Source organism: Aethalodelphis obliquidens, unplaced genomic scaffold (genome assembly GCF_003676395.1).
Source record: "Aethalodelphis obliquidens isolate GAN/ISIS:26980383/991018 unplaced genomic scaffold, ASM367639v1 scaffold5, whole genome shotgun sequence".
Taxonomy (NCBI): domain Eukaryota; kingdom Metazoa; phylum Chordata; class Mammalia; order Artiodactyla; family Delphinidae; genus Aethalodelphis; species Aethalodelphis obliquidens.
This window is the reverse complement of record NW_020837949.1, coordinates 57,016,824-57,032,726: the sequence shown is the minus strand read 5'-3', so window position 1 is coordinate 57,032,726 and position 15,903 is coordinate 57,016,824. Positions and strand designations below refer to the sequence as shown.

At 37.2% G+C, this 15,903-nt stretch overlaps 1 protein-coding gene and 1 long non-coding RNA gene across 2 annotated transcripts in view; one reads left to right on the top strand and one right to left on the bottom strand.

The window, feature by feature from the left end:
- LOC113618378 (uncharacterized) overlaps nt 1-9,179 on the bottom strand; it is a 135,005-nt gene extending 125,826 nt beyond the window's left edge. The window contains exons 1-3 of the long non-coding RNA XR_003431994.1: nt 9,030-9,179; nt 5,413-5,735; nt 4,342-4,526 (exon numbers count right to left, since the gene is read on the bottom strand). This is a non-coding gene — a long non-coding RNA (uncharacterized LOC113618378). The remainder of the gene's footprint in view (nt 1-4,341; nt 4,527-5,412; nt 5,736-9,029) is intronic.
- A 208-nt stretch (nt 9,180-9,387) lies between these two features.
- Nucleotides 9,388-15,903, top strand: part of BET1 (Bet1 golgi vesicular membrane trafficking protein) — a 13,391-nt gene continuing 6,875 nt past the window's right edge. The window contains exons 1-2 of the mRNA XM_027102790.1: nt 9,388-9,541; nt 13,872-14,000. Coding sequence (XP_026958591.1) covers nt 9,523-9,541; nt 13,872-14,000 — 148 coding nt within the window. The 5' untranslated portion in view covers nt 9,388-9,522. The remainder of the gene's footprint in view (nt 9,542-13,871; nt 14,001-15,903) is intronic.

Here is a 15,903-nt window from a genome sequence, read left to right as displayed (position 1 = left end):
CTCCTAAAAAAATAATATCTGGTAATTCCACTTGATAGCTCTCTGCACCTGTTTATGACCAGAGTGATAAACTGGTTACAGGGAACCCGGAATGATTCACTACTTCCCCTTCTCCTCCCTTATCTTTTGGTTTCACTGAAAGAATGCTGGCTAACTGCTTTGGAGATGTAAGGTTGCTTTTATTTATTTATTTATTCATTCATTCATTCATTCAGAGGACATGATTTGCTTGTCCTGCCATGAGTTAAGCAGCCTCTGTGGATTGTTAGAAAAAAGGTTTTCTTTCTTCCTTTTTATCTCCTGTGGGCCACGGAGATCCTACAATTCTAGAATAGTTGGTGGTTCACGTTTGACTTGGCTCCGGTTATAAACTGGAATTTTTACAAACGAAGAATTTATTATTGCCATTTAAAAACAAATTGTAAAACAAGCAATTGGTTTAGGTATTTGATATGAAAATATAGTCCCATTCCTTTATTTTAATGTTGCTATAGAACTGGGGGCAAAAATACATTCTACTTCTCAATTTTCCATGCTCCATACTTGCTCTCTGTTCTTAACACTAAATGTGCTAACTTCCTTGTTTTTAAATCACATTTTTAGTTTCAAAAAACTTATTTTTGTTACGTTCTACAAATACCGTCCATTTAAATTTTTTAGAAAAAAATCTAGAGGGAAAAAGCCACAGAAGCTAAAACTTTTCCTACTTCCAACAAATAAGAAGAGAATAAGTCTGCTTGTAGAAGGTGTTTTTGAAAAAAAATTAGTTTCTAATTATATCTTGGTAAATAAACTTTATTTCTTGAGCAAAATGGGTTTTTAAGAAATATAATGTGAGATTCTGGAAATGGAGGGTGCAGCAAAAAGAGCATGCACCCTTTCTATCATGGTATTGCAATCCTATTGTATTTCAGCTTGTGGACAGCATATTAAAATTAAATTGTGTGAGTGTGTGTGCAAAAAGTAAGGGTCCAATTTAAAATTTAAGTTCATTAGTGGCATCAATACAAATTCTCTGGTCTGAAATAGAATCCTGCCCCCTTCTCTGACACACACAGAAATTAAGAGTATCCATGCATGTCAAATACAGCTTAAAATAGCTGGGTGTTTAGATAAACATAAAAACTATGTTCTATAAAAGTGAACTAAATCCTTTGGGGCATATAGGAAAAAAAATAACTACTTTTGCTCTATGCTTTTGCCTTAAGGATATTCATGAAAGAGGTTTTTTTATTTTGTATTTATTTGAAACATTTCATAATTAGTCTCTAAAAGAACTGTTAGACTCACCATAAGGTAGAGAAAATAAATACATTTTTAAGGTCTGGATTTCTATTATATTTAGATTTTAAAAGTTTAAGCAAAGCTTGCTAATTTCACTCCATTCTTTTTGTAACAGAACCAGTTCACAAACTTGTGGTGCATCAGTTTGAGAACAGTTTTATTTTACCTGTACAGATTTCAATTTTATGGGTCTTTTACTTTTCAAATGTATAATATATAGACATGCTCTATCTTTATACTAACTCATTCCATTATAATTTTTACTGAGACTCTCATCTGTTTACCTAAATCTTTGATGCTTTAGGCCCCATTTTTCAAAGCAGAATTCATTTTGTTCTTTAAAAGCATTGAACAAACCAGAAAATGCATCATACCATATACTGAGATGGAAAATGCTGAATTTGTGTGCTTTTTTCCCAGTAAAAAACATTTAAAATTTTATCAAGTGACATTACATATTTTCTACAATTCAATTAAGAGTTAATAGAGATGCTGAGAAACAAGATCTATGACTAAAAACAAAGAGAAAAAAGACAATATAAACAGACCCACAGGTGATTCAGGTATTGAACCCATACATTAGTAACCCCTAAAGAGTATTTTCAAGAAAATAGGTGAAAAATCATGAGATCCCAATGACTTCACCAATGAATTCTTCCAATTATGTAAGGAATTAAGCTAGCATAACCTTGACTCTAAAACCTGACAAGTCATTACAAGAAAGGAAAATTACAGGCAAGTTTCTCTCATGAATAAAGATATATAAATTTTTAACAAATATTGTCAAATTGAAGTAAATGGTATATGAAAAAAGAATACTATATCATGATCAAATTGAGTTCATTCTGGGAATGCAGAGTTGGTTTAACATTTTAAAATTAATTTAATTCACTACATTAAAAGAAGAATTTAAAAGCTGATCATCTCAAAAGATTCAGAAAAAGAATATGATAAAATCCTATAACCATTAATGATTCTTAAAAAAAATGTCTCGGCAAACTAGGAACATAAACTTCTTGAATCTGACAAAGTAGTTATAAAAAGTATCTATGAAAACATTTATATGTAATGTTATAATACTGAAAGTTATCACCTTGACTTTAGACATAAGTTCAACACTGTGCTGGAGATCCTAACCAGTGCAATAAAGAAAAAAATAGAAAAAGAAAAAGGATTAGGGATTGTAAATGAAGAAATAAAATTATCCACTTTTTATAGACAACTTGCTTGAATCAGTGGATAATCTATCAGAATTTACTTTTATTTAATTTTTATATACTAGCAACAGTTAGAAGAAATTCTTAAGAAATATACTATTCATAATAACATCAAAAATATCAATACATAGGGATACATCTAGCAAAAATTTTGCAAGACCTCTACACAGAAAACTATAGAACATTATTGTGAGAAATTGAGGAAACCCAATAGAATTAGAGAAATACATTGTGCTTAAGAATTGGAAAACTCCATGTTGTAAAGACATCATTGTTCCCCTACTGCAGTGCAAGCCCAGTCAAAATAGCAATAGGATTTTTTTAAAAGTAAAACTTGACAAGCTTTTTCTAAAACTTACATGGAAACACAAAAGGGTCTTAGTTAAGACATTCTCGACGAAGAAGAGCATTGTAGGAGGACTTGTTTTACTAAGTCATTATAAAGCTATTTAAGAGAGTGAGTTGCTGAAGCAAGGATAAAAGAATAGACCAATGGAATAAACAGAGAGCTTATAAAAAGGCAACAGATGTAGAGGTACTTGGTTCATGAGAAAGAACTGGGGGAGATGGGAAAAGAACAGTATTTTTAATAATAATGATAATGGAAAAATTGGGTATCCATACAGGAAAAAAAAATGCAACTTGATTACTATCTCATACCATACATGAAACTAATTACAGTTAAAGTATAGATATAAATGTGAATGACAAAACACTAATAATTTAGAGTGCAAGAAAGATTCAGATGTCCACTAAAGTTTTCCTCAAAACTGTGACTACTGAACACCATACACAAACACCATCTTCGGGGCGTCTCCAGATGACTTCAGGGAAACGAAAATATAACTCTTCACCCCCCCCCCCCGCAATAAATCCTGCAGAATTCATCAAATGCCATTAGATAGTGATAAGATGGGAATCCCCAGGTGGTCCAGTGGTTATGACTCCGTGCTTCCACTGCAGGGGGCCCAGGTTCAATCCCTGGTCGGGGAACTAAGATCCCACAAGCTGCGTGGTGCGACCAGAAAATAAATTAATTAATTTAATTAAATAGTGATAAGGCAAGATTAGAGTTCTGGAAATTTTAATCTGGTGTGTTTGAGGGGAGTGAACCTGAAAGCGAGGAAATTAAGAAGCCCCAGCAAGATTTGGCGTGTTTGAAACTTTTAATAATATCGTTAGTTTTGAAATGGAAAGAAAGGGGCAAATCAAAAAGACACTTCAAGAGGACTTGGCCATTGGGTTGATGGTGTTGGCAAAGTGGGGAAAGGTCACAGTGACTCAGAGGTTTTGAGGCTTAATCATATCATTAACAAGGGTAGAAAATCAGACAGGCAAACTGCTTTGGGGAAGATAATGACTGAGTTTGAGATAATGGCAGGATATCCAAACAGAAATGCTCAAAAGAATGGTAGAAATAAGTTACTGGAAATAAAGGGGCCAGGCCTAGAGTGACAGAGTAGGATGTCAGTAACGTCTGTGGGTAAATGACACGTCTGGCTACTCACTGTCTGTCCCAATTCTCTCACATCCATTCACTGAGTTACAATTGTGGTGTCATCTGCGTAAGCTTGGCTGGTTTTGGAGTAGAGGGGAAAGGACAGTGCTGGTATAGAGACTGACAATTCTTCAGAGGGCTGCCTGTGAGTAACTCTTAAGTCACACAGATACTAAGCAAAATTGTGAACTAAGCTTGTCTTAAGGCCTTCTAGATAAAGAGTTGTATCAATAGACCCTGGCAAACTACTCCATTATTCCGCTAGCATTAGAATCTGTCACGTACTTTCTTTCATCAGTTAACCCTCACCCAGGAGAATATTAGTGGGGTATGAAGCCTCACCTGAAGACCAGTCCACTTAATTTTTTCAGTTGAGCTGAGGAAGGACACTGGTCATCTGGTGTGAAAGAAAAGCCTCTTCATAACTCTTTTCCTGTTCTCTCTGGTACAGGGATAAGGCACTAGATAAATATTCATGGCCGTGCGTAATGGATGTCATTGGTCACTGTCCCTCTAATGAATGGCACCTGTATGCAAAAAAAAAAGAAGGTCATTATTTAATGGAAAAAAGTTCTAAGTGGTCCAGATTTCAGAGGACTGCATAACCATGAATATTTATGTAACACATTATCATTTAAAAACACTTTTTTAAATCTTTTCAAAGCTTTCTAATTGAGCTATAAAAATTCATGCTAGCCTAGAATAGGCATGCATGCTAAACGCCCAGAAGTGCTGTATCAACCCTCTACTACAGTTTGAGTGCTGAGGCTGTGAGGCAAATTCTCTCTCCCCTGCTCCTATGAAATCAATTTTCCTAATTTTCTCTGTAAGAGTTCTTATTTCCACACAACTCCTTGCTAACAGTTATTGCTCAAATTATGTTTTTGACCTTGAGGCCCTATTTATAGAGAATTTTTAACAGGGGGGAAATACTGGGGCAAGAGAAGAAATCAAATTCCTAGCGTCTCCCATAAAGACCTGCTTCAAACAAGATCAGGTCTTTATCCTTGCCTCCCAAGAGAAAATGGTTTTCTAACCCCAAAAAAGAGAATTCAATAAAATAAAATAAACAAGAGTAAAGGCACGTGGCCAAACACACCTGGGTTAGGAATACAAATCATTGCCCTAACCAACTAACCATAACTTTCACGGCCGGTTTATGATAGTGATAAAGGCCTCAGTGATGGGAGTGAGCACAGAGCCCTAAGCTATTGCATGAAATCTGTTTATGGCTCAGAGCAGAGGTCAAGAGCTTTTATGCAAGGACTCAAACCACATACATGCTTTAATGTACTAAGAAATAACCTTTTCCCCTACCCCTGCGTCCATTTAGAGACTCTGCTCTGCCCAAAGTTCTGGAATCCCTATCACTCAACATCAGCTGCTTGGACCAACCAGGGATGGACCCCTTACCCATGTTTGACCAATCGGAATTCTCTTCCAGAAAATTCGTACTGGGAAACGGTTTGCTACACGGATCAAACTGGAAGGTCAAAGAGACATGGGGCCGAGGCTTTCATTCTGGAACAGTTATAGGAATCCAGTGTTCAAAGAGAAGAGTAAAGTAGGTGAGAGGTGCTGAGAGAAGATACCACGTAGCCCCAGAGGGACAAAATCACCTGCATCTGGACTCTCCACAAAGAAGCCAGGCTCTACTTTGTGCAATTGTAATCCACGATGTCCACCTTGAAATTCTGTCTTCCTACTTGTCCCAAAATGCAAAAAACCAAAAAGTCCTGCAAGAAATATAACATCATGCCAACTTTACTCATTGTTAACTTTACTGTTCATTTAAAAATACCTTTTAAAACAGTTTGTAAGTTAGATATTCTGGTTTCTAACATCGAGTCATAATGCAGAGCCTTTTAAAACATACAACACCAATATTTTCTAAGCAACGGAAATTAAACGTATCATCTTTAACCTAAAACAATGTTTTATAAATGTCAAAAATCTGTCTAAAATTGGAATATTAAAAGGGCAGCCTATGCAAAGTACAGTTTGAAATTTAGCTCTGCTATGGGTCCAGATATTCAGAAAAAAAAAAAATCAAAGCTACTGATTCACTGACATTAAGGAAGGAGTCATTTCCCAGAATGAGGTCTAAGTAATACAACTGAATTGCCGGAAGAGTGAAACGTCTTGGAGTTAAACACAAGAAAAAGCCTTATCCCTGCAATCACACCCTATCATTCAGGTTTTCTGGGATCATGCCTGCCTTGAGAAAAATTTTTCTACTGCTTATACATGCCAAGTCACAAGAATTTCACTCATCTATGGTTCATTAACCACTTACTGAGACCAACTCGGCAGGTGGTTTGGGAAAACGGTGCAACTAACAACCTCTTCCCTTCCTTCTTCTTTCCTTCTGCTTGGGGCAGCACCTGCATGCTCTATTTTCTTGTTTCCCTGAGAATTTCACCTCTCAGTTATTTCACCTTGATCAGTCTCTCCCTGTCGATATATATATCCTCTGTATTCACTCACTTTCTTCCTTTTTCTCTACCAACTATGTCCCCATTACCTTGGAAGATTTCTCTCTGTGTCCCAGGGCCAAGTTCACCAGTTTGCAATCTTTGCAGTTGCATAGGTCTCTTGGCTAGAAGAACATCCTGCCTGGTTTAATGCTCTGCACTCACTGTTTTGAACTAATGGAACCGTGGAGCATGCATATGAGCAGAGGAGATGGCAATATGTATGCTTATTGTTCATTGCCACCCCATTCACACGTAACACTTGTGATGTTCCACAAGCACAGAATTCCAGTGGACACATAATGCATGGAAGTTCTGCAAAACTCAAAGTGAGTACAAGGTAAGTGTTTTAAGTCTGTGACTGAATAAGTGTGGGCACTGACAGCCCTGAAAGACTACATGAACCAGAAGTTCTTCTGCAGAAAGAAGAAAACATCCAAGAAAACTTATATTCTTCCTTACTCATCTTATTTCCTTGTATTAGGCAGTTATATTTAAAATGATGACATCGAAGGAAAGGAAAAGATAGGGCAACCGTAATTACTTTACTTTTCAGTCCCTCCTAACTCACCAATAAGATGAAGACCAAGTTTTGGTACACTATCAAGACCTGGCGCACATCAAGATTGGAATAAAAACAGTTGAATTAGTTTTGTGCAGTGTTTCTACAAAATATTATACATGCTCACGTGTGAGCTATGAAATTCGAACTGTGTGATTTTGGTGATTTCACATATGAGTTAAATGCTCTCATGCTTGCATTTAAAACTGAACAATCTAAAGGGTAAAATTCATGTCAATAATTTAAAATTTTATTTTTCTTTACTTAGAAGGACATAAAATGTCCTTCAAATATTATGCTTGATACACTGAATTTGTTTCATGATTGGAAATTTTGTTAATGTTGATTTAGCCAGTTTTGAAAAAGAAAAGTTTCAAATTTTGCACCACGATTCAGACATTTCCTGCTCGTATTCTTGTTTCTGTAATTACTACAAGAAATAGTAGTAAAGACTAATTGTCATTTTTCGTCATTCATTTCCTAGAGACCCCACAGATTAGATGTTTTCTATGAAATTATCCTATGAGAATTGAAAAAAAGTTCTAAATACTCTTCATCTCTAAGAATTTTATTGGTCTTCATTCAGTAAGAAGAGTTAGGGATTTTATTAAAAAGGAAAAGAAAAATAGAAAATGATAAAAGTGAAGAGAACTCTCTCTAGTCTCTATGTCAACTGTGGTCCCACTGAATAACTATTTTTCTGTGTATTAAATGCATCTTTTCCACTTCATCTTTTGCATGCAAAATCTTCTCAGCTAGGATTATCCTAACTTGAGACTGGCAACAGAAGCGATAAGCAACTATTTGGATTTTTGGGTCACAAGCTCAATACAAACCAGCTTTGCCTGTTTTGAGTTATATTCTTGGTACCCTTTATTACTTTATTTTTTATCCCTTTTATATTTTATTATTATATCTCCCTACCATGTAGGGGAAGTAGTTTATAAAAGGATAAGTACATATGTAATTTAAATGATGTTTTGGTAAACTCAACATTAGATTTAAAAAATTACATTAATATGAGAAAGCCTTCTTTAAGCAAGATGATTTTTCTGACATGTTTTGCTTATAGAACACGTGTACTTCTTACAAAAGAACTGTCACAGATTGTAAGATAAAATGCCATTATCTCTCTTATTGAAATGTCAGTGTTTATTTGCAATAATTGTTTCTGATAAAATCTTCATTTAATTCTCATGTTTTTAGAGAATGGTTGTTTATTTTTATGAATACTGTTTTCCTCTCAAAACGCTATTGGATTAAGCTTATTTCCCAGGTTAATAACTTTTATTAAAAATTGTTTTTTTGGGTGTATTTTACAAAAACGACCTTAGAGCAGAGACTTACTCTGACACTACTATAGTCAATGTTCATACTGAGACACTATGAGGGAACACTAAATGATCAGACATTGCATTCTCAGAAGTCTATAGTATGGCGATTATCCCACTGTTATACAGCAGCGACGACAAAACAGCAAGCAAGCATCCAGTGGTTTTTGAGCATCTACTATGTATCAGACTTCTTTTTATAAAAAGTTATCTCATTTAATCCTCACGATAATCCTGTGAGATAAAATGAAATTCTAGGACTAATCCCGATTCCAGTACCACTCCACCCCCGCCAGCACCCCGTTTAAATTGGCACATTACCCTGTGTAAACTGTATTTCAGTATCCTTTGTGTAAGTTAAAAAGGTCTAAGTGGGAGGAAGTTGAGGGGTCCCTCGAGCCCTTAACAGCTAATGGCCGCGGTTCTTTCTAGAAATGCAACAAACTCGGAAACAGGGAACGAAGTCTTCAGTGCTTCCGAAGAGACCCTGTTACTTTTATCGGCTGTTTTAATCCGAGCAGCAGCCCTAGTGCAAGGGGCCTGGTTTTCCCTACACCACTGGTGACCCGGCACCGATGGGCTACACTCTTCCTTCCCGTCTATGGGTCTCAGATTACTTATGTGTGAGATCAGAAACTTGGATAAAGTTTTCTTTGACTTTACCTGAACTAAATCGAGGTGAGAGGAAGTGAAAGGCGGCACCTGGAAAGAGAAGTCAACCATCCTCTCATGGTCTGGGAGGGACAGATGTATAGCGTTAAACTCGGGGGCCGACAGCTGAGAGAAAGAGCCAGGCCGCAGCTGAGATCCATAGTCCCAGGCCCGCAGTCAGAACCGGGGCAGCGCGCGTCCCTTTTCCGGAAGCCCCGCCCGCTCCTCCAGCCTGGTTCATCCCCACGCCCCTACCACACTCTCGGCCTCGGCGGCGAACTACATTTCCCAGAATGTAGTTCGGTCATGCGGCCGCCTCGCAGGGCGCCGAGAAGCGCCTTGGGTGACGCCATCAGCCAGCGCCACGTTTAGCGACTCTGATGTCGTGGCGCTTTAGGGGAAGAAGTTGCTGTTTCGCCGGGCCCCGGTACTGAGGACGCAGTCCGGGTGACCCCTGGCGTCTTCCCACCCCTCCGCCCGCCTTTTCCCCCGCTCCTCTGGCAGGATGAGGCGTGCAGGCCTGGGTAAGAAGAGGGCTGAGATTCTAAGTTCGGGGGCCCTAGAACTGGCCGTGCTGGGCGCGGGGACGCGGAAGGAAATCAGATCTGTTTCATGTCTCTGGAATCTGAACCAGAGAGCAGGGTGTATAGAGGGGTCTTTGGAGGCGATACCAAGTGGAAACACACCATTTGTCCGAGATCCTGGGGCGTTCCTTAAGTTTAGTTCAGTCCCAGGTGTGGATGGTAGGTTTACAGAGAGTAGTGGAGGACTGGAGGTGAGGTATGTACAGGTACCAACTCAGTGATGAGTCTTTTAGTGTTATTGGCGGTCTGAGCGTGATTATGGAAATTGCTGTCTTCGGTTTCTTTTTATTGGACCTGATGTTAGTTTCTTCAGAAGCGAAGTTTGAAGAGTGAGTGTTGCATGCAGAGCACACTAATAATAATCATATTAGCCTGGTTACAGTGAGTTACAAAGGTAAACGTACGTATCATTACTGTTAAAGGCCGTTTTACCCAGAACAGTTCTTATCTGAGCCTTGTTCCACTGGTAAGACGGTAGAATGTAGTAATTCTTGGTGACTTAGCATTTGTTCTTGACCTTTTAGCTTAGGAAGCAGGTTCACCAAGCAGCAGGAACAAATTAGGCACAAGGACTTATAATGGGCTATTATAACACAGAGCCATTAAAACAGCATTTTCTGGTTCTGAAACTATTAAGAGATAATGGGGAAAAAGAAAAAACCTGCCAAATCAGTGTACAATATACCTGAGAAAATATATGAAATATTGAAAAAAGATAATGTTACCTTTTTCAGTTCTTATAAGATGGAAAAAGAAAAAAAAGTTTTCAAGTGTCAGGTGTTTAAAGTTAGTGAAAGTTGCCAGTAACTCTAGGCATGTACATTCATTAGTAAATTGTAGTATGAGAAACAGCTTTTGAAAAATGTCGTTTTTGTGAATACTTGGATCATAGAAGGAAAGTTGGCCAAATAAATTGTAGAGAAAAAATATAACTCATTTTGAACAAGGTTAGTTTTATATGCCTAAATGTTTTTCCTTTTTATCATTACTAATGACAGCAAACATTTATTGTGTACTTGAGTAAGCTCTAGGTATACAGTCGTTTGTAGCTCTGCTCGTGTTCCCCAAAGCTTCCAATCTAGTTGAGGAGTAGAAATATGTACAAAGATAAATTATAGTACAAGGCGGTAGCTATACAACCAAATACCAAATAAGTTCTACAGGTAGTGAATGTCTCGGGGATTTCACAGATAGAGCACTTGGTACTTTGTGGAGACACAGGAACTTGAACTAAAGCTAATAATGAAGTGTAGGAGAGGTAATTTCCAGTTGGAAGGATGACCCTTTCCCCCCAGAAATAGTTGTAGGGCTGGAATCTAGAATTATGAATGATGTGTTTTAAAGGATTATGATTAAGCCAATTTGGTTGAAGTAGGAGACATAGAACCAGAACCAACCACATTGTGTAGACCTTTGAGTGCTAGGCCAAGGAATTTGGATCTCATTGGTAGGTCTTTTGGCCCCTTTGAATGTTTTTGTGCAGCAGTGTGCCATGATAAATTGCAGGAAAGGGACTAGAGAAATGATGGTTCTGAGCCCTGACTGTACATTAGAATCACCTGGAGAGCTTTTAGGGCTTTGATACCCGGACCCTAGCCCAGACTAATGAAATTACAATCTCTAGAATAGAGTGGTTTTTTGTTTGTTTGTTTTTTGTTTTTAAGCTCCCCTGTAGTTGAGAGGAGGAAAGGTGATGTATCAATTGCTGTAATTTACATTGGTGTGATGTGACATGATGTGACAAGAGCTTTTTTTTTTTTTTTTTAAAAGGATCAGTCTGTATTGACCTGGAACTTTAAACCTGGGATCGTGAATCAGTAGATATTCATGTGGAGAAGCTTCCACACTTCACATGTCCCTCTCGGTGATTTGGTTCAGTTATTGATAGAAACTATCCAAAAGTAGCATTTGTCTAATGGACAAAGTCTGAGGATCATCTTTGGCACCCATTAGCTTTCCTACAACTTTTTATAGCAGTTAAGTCACACAAAGAATAACAACTCCTAACATTTTATTTTATTTATTTATTAATTAATATTGGTAGTGAATGATGGTGTGAGGGAAGATTAACTCTTTAATAGAAGAAATGTGCCTTGAAATACTTCTGAGAATTTCACTTTTAATAAATGGGACAGTATTGAAGAACTCTAAAAACAAAATTAAGATAGGGAAAAATAACAATAAAGAAAGTGAGACAAATAGCCATTAATTTAGAAATGAATTCCTTGGTTGTCAAGTGGTTAAATTCATCCAGTCAGTAATGACTTATTGGACAAACGTTATATATCTAGGACCTTAGTCACATAAAATATGAAGACATTTTTCTTTTCTGTAAGGATTTTGGTCCTTATTAGAGTTTGTACAGAGTATCATTGATGAATAGGGTGAGAATGCATTGTTTAAATGATGATTTTAATCACTGAGTGGAGGAAAATATTATGTCTAGTGACCTGAGTCCTTAACTTTTATAATGGTACACTTAGCTTTGTGGATAGTGTGTCAGCAGTTGAGGGAAAATTTGGGGAAAGCGACTCCTTCTCCTCAGGAACATACTCGTTTAGCATTTTGTTGTGGTTTTTGTGGTGGTGGAGATTGTGTGTCTGCTGCGTGTAAAGTACTTATTAGGTACAGGGGATATAGAAGAAGGTTGAGACACTGCCTCACTGCCTCTGTCCTCAAAGAAGCCTGTGACCCCACTGCTGACAAAGCCAGGCACATTCAAAGTTGAATAACAGTGAATTCAGATTCTGTTCATTAATTAGTTAATTTACAAGTATTTACTGGGTGTGCCTTACTGTGTGTGTATATTTGTGGGGGGATCTATAGCCACGAGCAGAACAAATTTACTTTCTGCCCTTGGAGTGCAGTCTAGAGTGTGATATTAGTGTTACATATAGTCAGAGCTGTAAGAATTCAAAGGAGAGAGTTTTGCTCTTTAGAGAAAGTGAGATTTGGCTGTGCCTTGAAAGAGCTTTCTATTCACACTTTGACCTTTCTTCAACAACCAGTGCTGCCTGCTACTTCCGGCCCTTCCATATATTACTGTCACTGCCACTCCATCCACTCTTTGAGTTTATGGAGACCTTTAGTTTCTGTATCATCCCTTTCCTCCATATTCTCAGGCCTCTGTTAACACTACTTCAGTCCTTGTCCAGTTGAATCCCCATAATCCATATATTCACCCAGTCTTTTTGCAAGGAATCTCATCCTCTTGGGGCTCTGTTCTTCAGCAGCCCCAACACTGTAAACCTCCAACTCTTGATCAGTCCAACCATCCAGCGTTTCATGGGCTAACTTAGGCTGATGAGTTCTTCTGGAGAAAAATCACACTACAATATATTGCCTCAGGCAGGATTGCTTTATCCCTGTAGTAATCCTGTATAACCCTAGTCACTTTCCTCCATTATTCTCTTTACTGTTTATTCCCCCAAATGATCACCATTCTTCAAAGACAGGCTTTTCTCTTTTTTACTGAGAAAATTGTCAATAGTTTAAAAAAAAAATGCGGTTAGATAACACTGTCAGCTATGCTTTCCTCTCTCAATCCTCCAACATGTTAGTATATGTATTCACTGTTCAAGGCTCACTCTACCTGTTTGATTGCCTGATGAATATCAAATACTACATTAGGCAGTGGCTGGGACTATAGTCCTGTATCCCAATGCTATTCCCTAGAAGATGAGCTCCAAAAAGGGGCACCTAGAAAGAACAATGAATCTGATACATGGAGTTTCTCAAGTATTTGTTGAAGAATGAATGAGTCCCTCTCTTAAATCTCAGCTAATATTCTCCAAGTTATTCCAGCTCTTTTCTATTTAAAAGAAAGAGATGCTAGTAAAGGACCCTCCCTCTGCCATGAACTTCATCCTGCTGTATTATCCTCTTTCTGCCTTTCTCTTCATAGCCAAGCTTCTTCCATAGGTAGTTGATGTTATGATACTTTTAGATTTTTTTTTTAAACTGTGTAGTTCTAGGGAGCGGGAAATGTGTCCAGAATCTCCTTATATATCAGTGCCTATTTCAGTGTCTTGTGGGCAATCAATATGCAGTCAACAAATGTGTTTTGAACTGAATTCAGTATTCTTTGCTTAAGAGAGAGTATTAGAATTGTTCTAATCTCTATCTGGTTATTAATTTTTAAAGTTCATTTGGAGTGTGAATAATAGACATACGTGGTCTGCAACGCCCTCCAGGGGTCTTTTTCGGTTCTTTCTTGTCAAGGTTTCAAAAGTTTTTGCTGCAACTCTGCTTGTGACTCTAATCCTTGCAGGTGAAGGAGTACCTCCTGGCAACTATGGGAACTATGGCTATCCTAATAGTGGGTATAGTGCCTGTGAAGAAGAAAATGAGAGACTCACGGAAAGTCTGAGAAACAAAGTAACTGCTATAAAATCTGTAAGTATAAAGCACATATTATATACTTTTTAATTTGTGTATTTATATATACATGTATATTTTATACTTATAAAATATATACTTTTATTGGTATCATACTAAGGAATTCAGTTACAAAATAGTGTAGTTTGGTGATATGAGCTTTTTTTCCCCAAATTTAACAATTCAGAGATAATAAAGCACCTATGAAACTAGATAGCCCAAATCACCTAACTACTTTCTACAACTGTCATTCACGCCAGGGAAAGAAATTTCCAGGAGAAAAAAACTTTCTTCTAACAAGCCTAAATTATCAATATTGGAATTAAAAAAAAAAATCATTTAATTCTTAATTTCCTCTAAATGTTGTATTTTCTAAATTATTCACATTATACAAAATTGCTTAGTTCATAGATCAACTACTTTTGATTTAATATGACCTTGAAAACAATACTCATTTCAAAATATAACAGTCTCCAGGCTTTTACAATTCTACTTTCCAAAGGCTAATGAAATAGCAATTAAGTTTTAGCAACATGACTCAAAATTTAGACATGATTTAAGTACAGTTTAGAAAATGTGGCCAATCAAAACATATGGTATATTTGTTTTGTTTTTAACTTCAGAATTTTTTTTTTGTAGTTAAATCTAAAATACTGTATGTTGTCTGTACTAATGTCTCAGAGCAGTCCACCTTCCACCCCCAAGCAGCTCATCTTCTGACTTTTCTTCTTCTAGTCTCAAAAGCTACAAATCTGTCTTTCATGTTTCTGCCTTTGTACCTCACGTCAGTCACCAAGTCCTGTGCTTTTTTTTCTACTGTTCCATTACCACCTTTCTCTTTCTCATACTATCCCCCGGTTTTCTTAGGTGAACTGTTGGGAAAGTCTTTTAACCTATCTGTTCCTAATTTTTCCCATGTTTTGGTCTGAGCTACACCCTGTCACCAGTCATCTTTTTAGAGTATTTTTTAATTTGCATCCTCGCTCCCAGAAGTCTTCAGTGGCCTCCCATGATGTAAGAAATGAAGTTCACACTCTATAGTTCCATCAAATAGGTTCTGCAAATATTGTCCACAGCTTTTCAGACCTTACCACCTGTACCTCCAGAATGTATACATGCTTTCTGCCAGACAAATTCAAGTACTCCTTGTGTCCTACGCATGCTGTCATTCTCCCACTCCTGTATCTTTGGGCATGCTATCACTTTGCCTTAGACTGCCTCTCCCTCCTGACATTGGCTGAAGTCTTGCCCTTCTGAAAGGCTCCACCTCATTGCATCTTCTCTCTTCCAGGCCATTCCTGATCACCACATAAAAGTAACCTTTTCCTTATGAACATAAGACCATTTGTACCATTTCTGTAGCACTTACTGCATAATGATCTGCATTCGAATTATTTGTATGTAAAAGAAATTTACCAGAAATAGGGTTTTCTATTGTACTTAGTTTTATATTCTACATAGCACTTACCATAATTCCTTATAGTGGTATTGACTTAATATATATTAAATAAAGGATTACCAGAAGATGGTTTTAACAGTGTATGTGATTGATTCCGCATTAAAATAAACATACAGTACACTTATAGAGCATTCACTGGAAGCTTATGCTGCCAAAACCTAATTGCTATCTGATTAGTCTTTGGAAAATAGAATTATATTCAGCCTGGAGACTGTTACATTCTGAAATGAGTATTGTTTTCAAGGTCATATTAAATCAAAAGGAGTTGATCTATAAACTAAGCAATATTGTATAATGTTAATAATTTAAAAAATACAACATTCAGGCCATCATCAAAAAAATCTAGAAACAATAAACGCTGGAGAGGGTGTGGAGAAAAGGGAACACTCTTGCACTGCTGGTGGCAATGTGAATTGGTACAGCCACTATGGAGAACAGTCTGGAGGTTCCTTAACAAACTACAAAT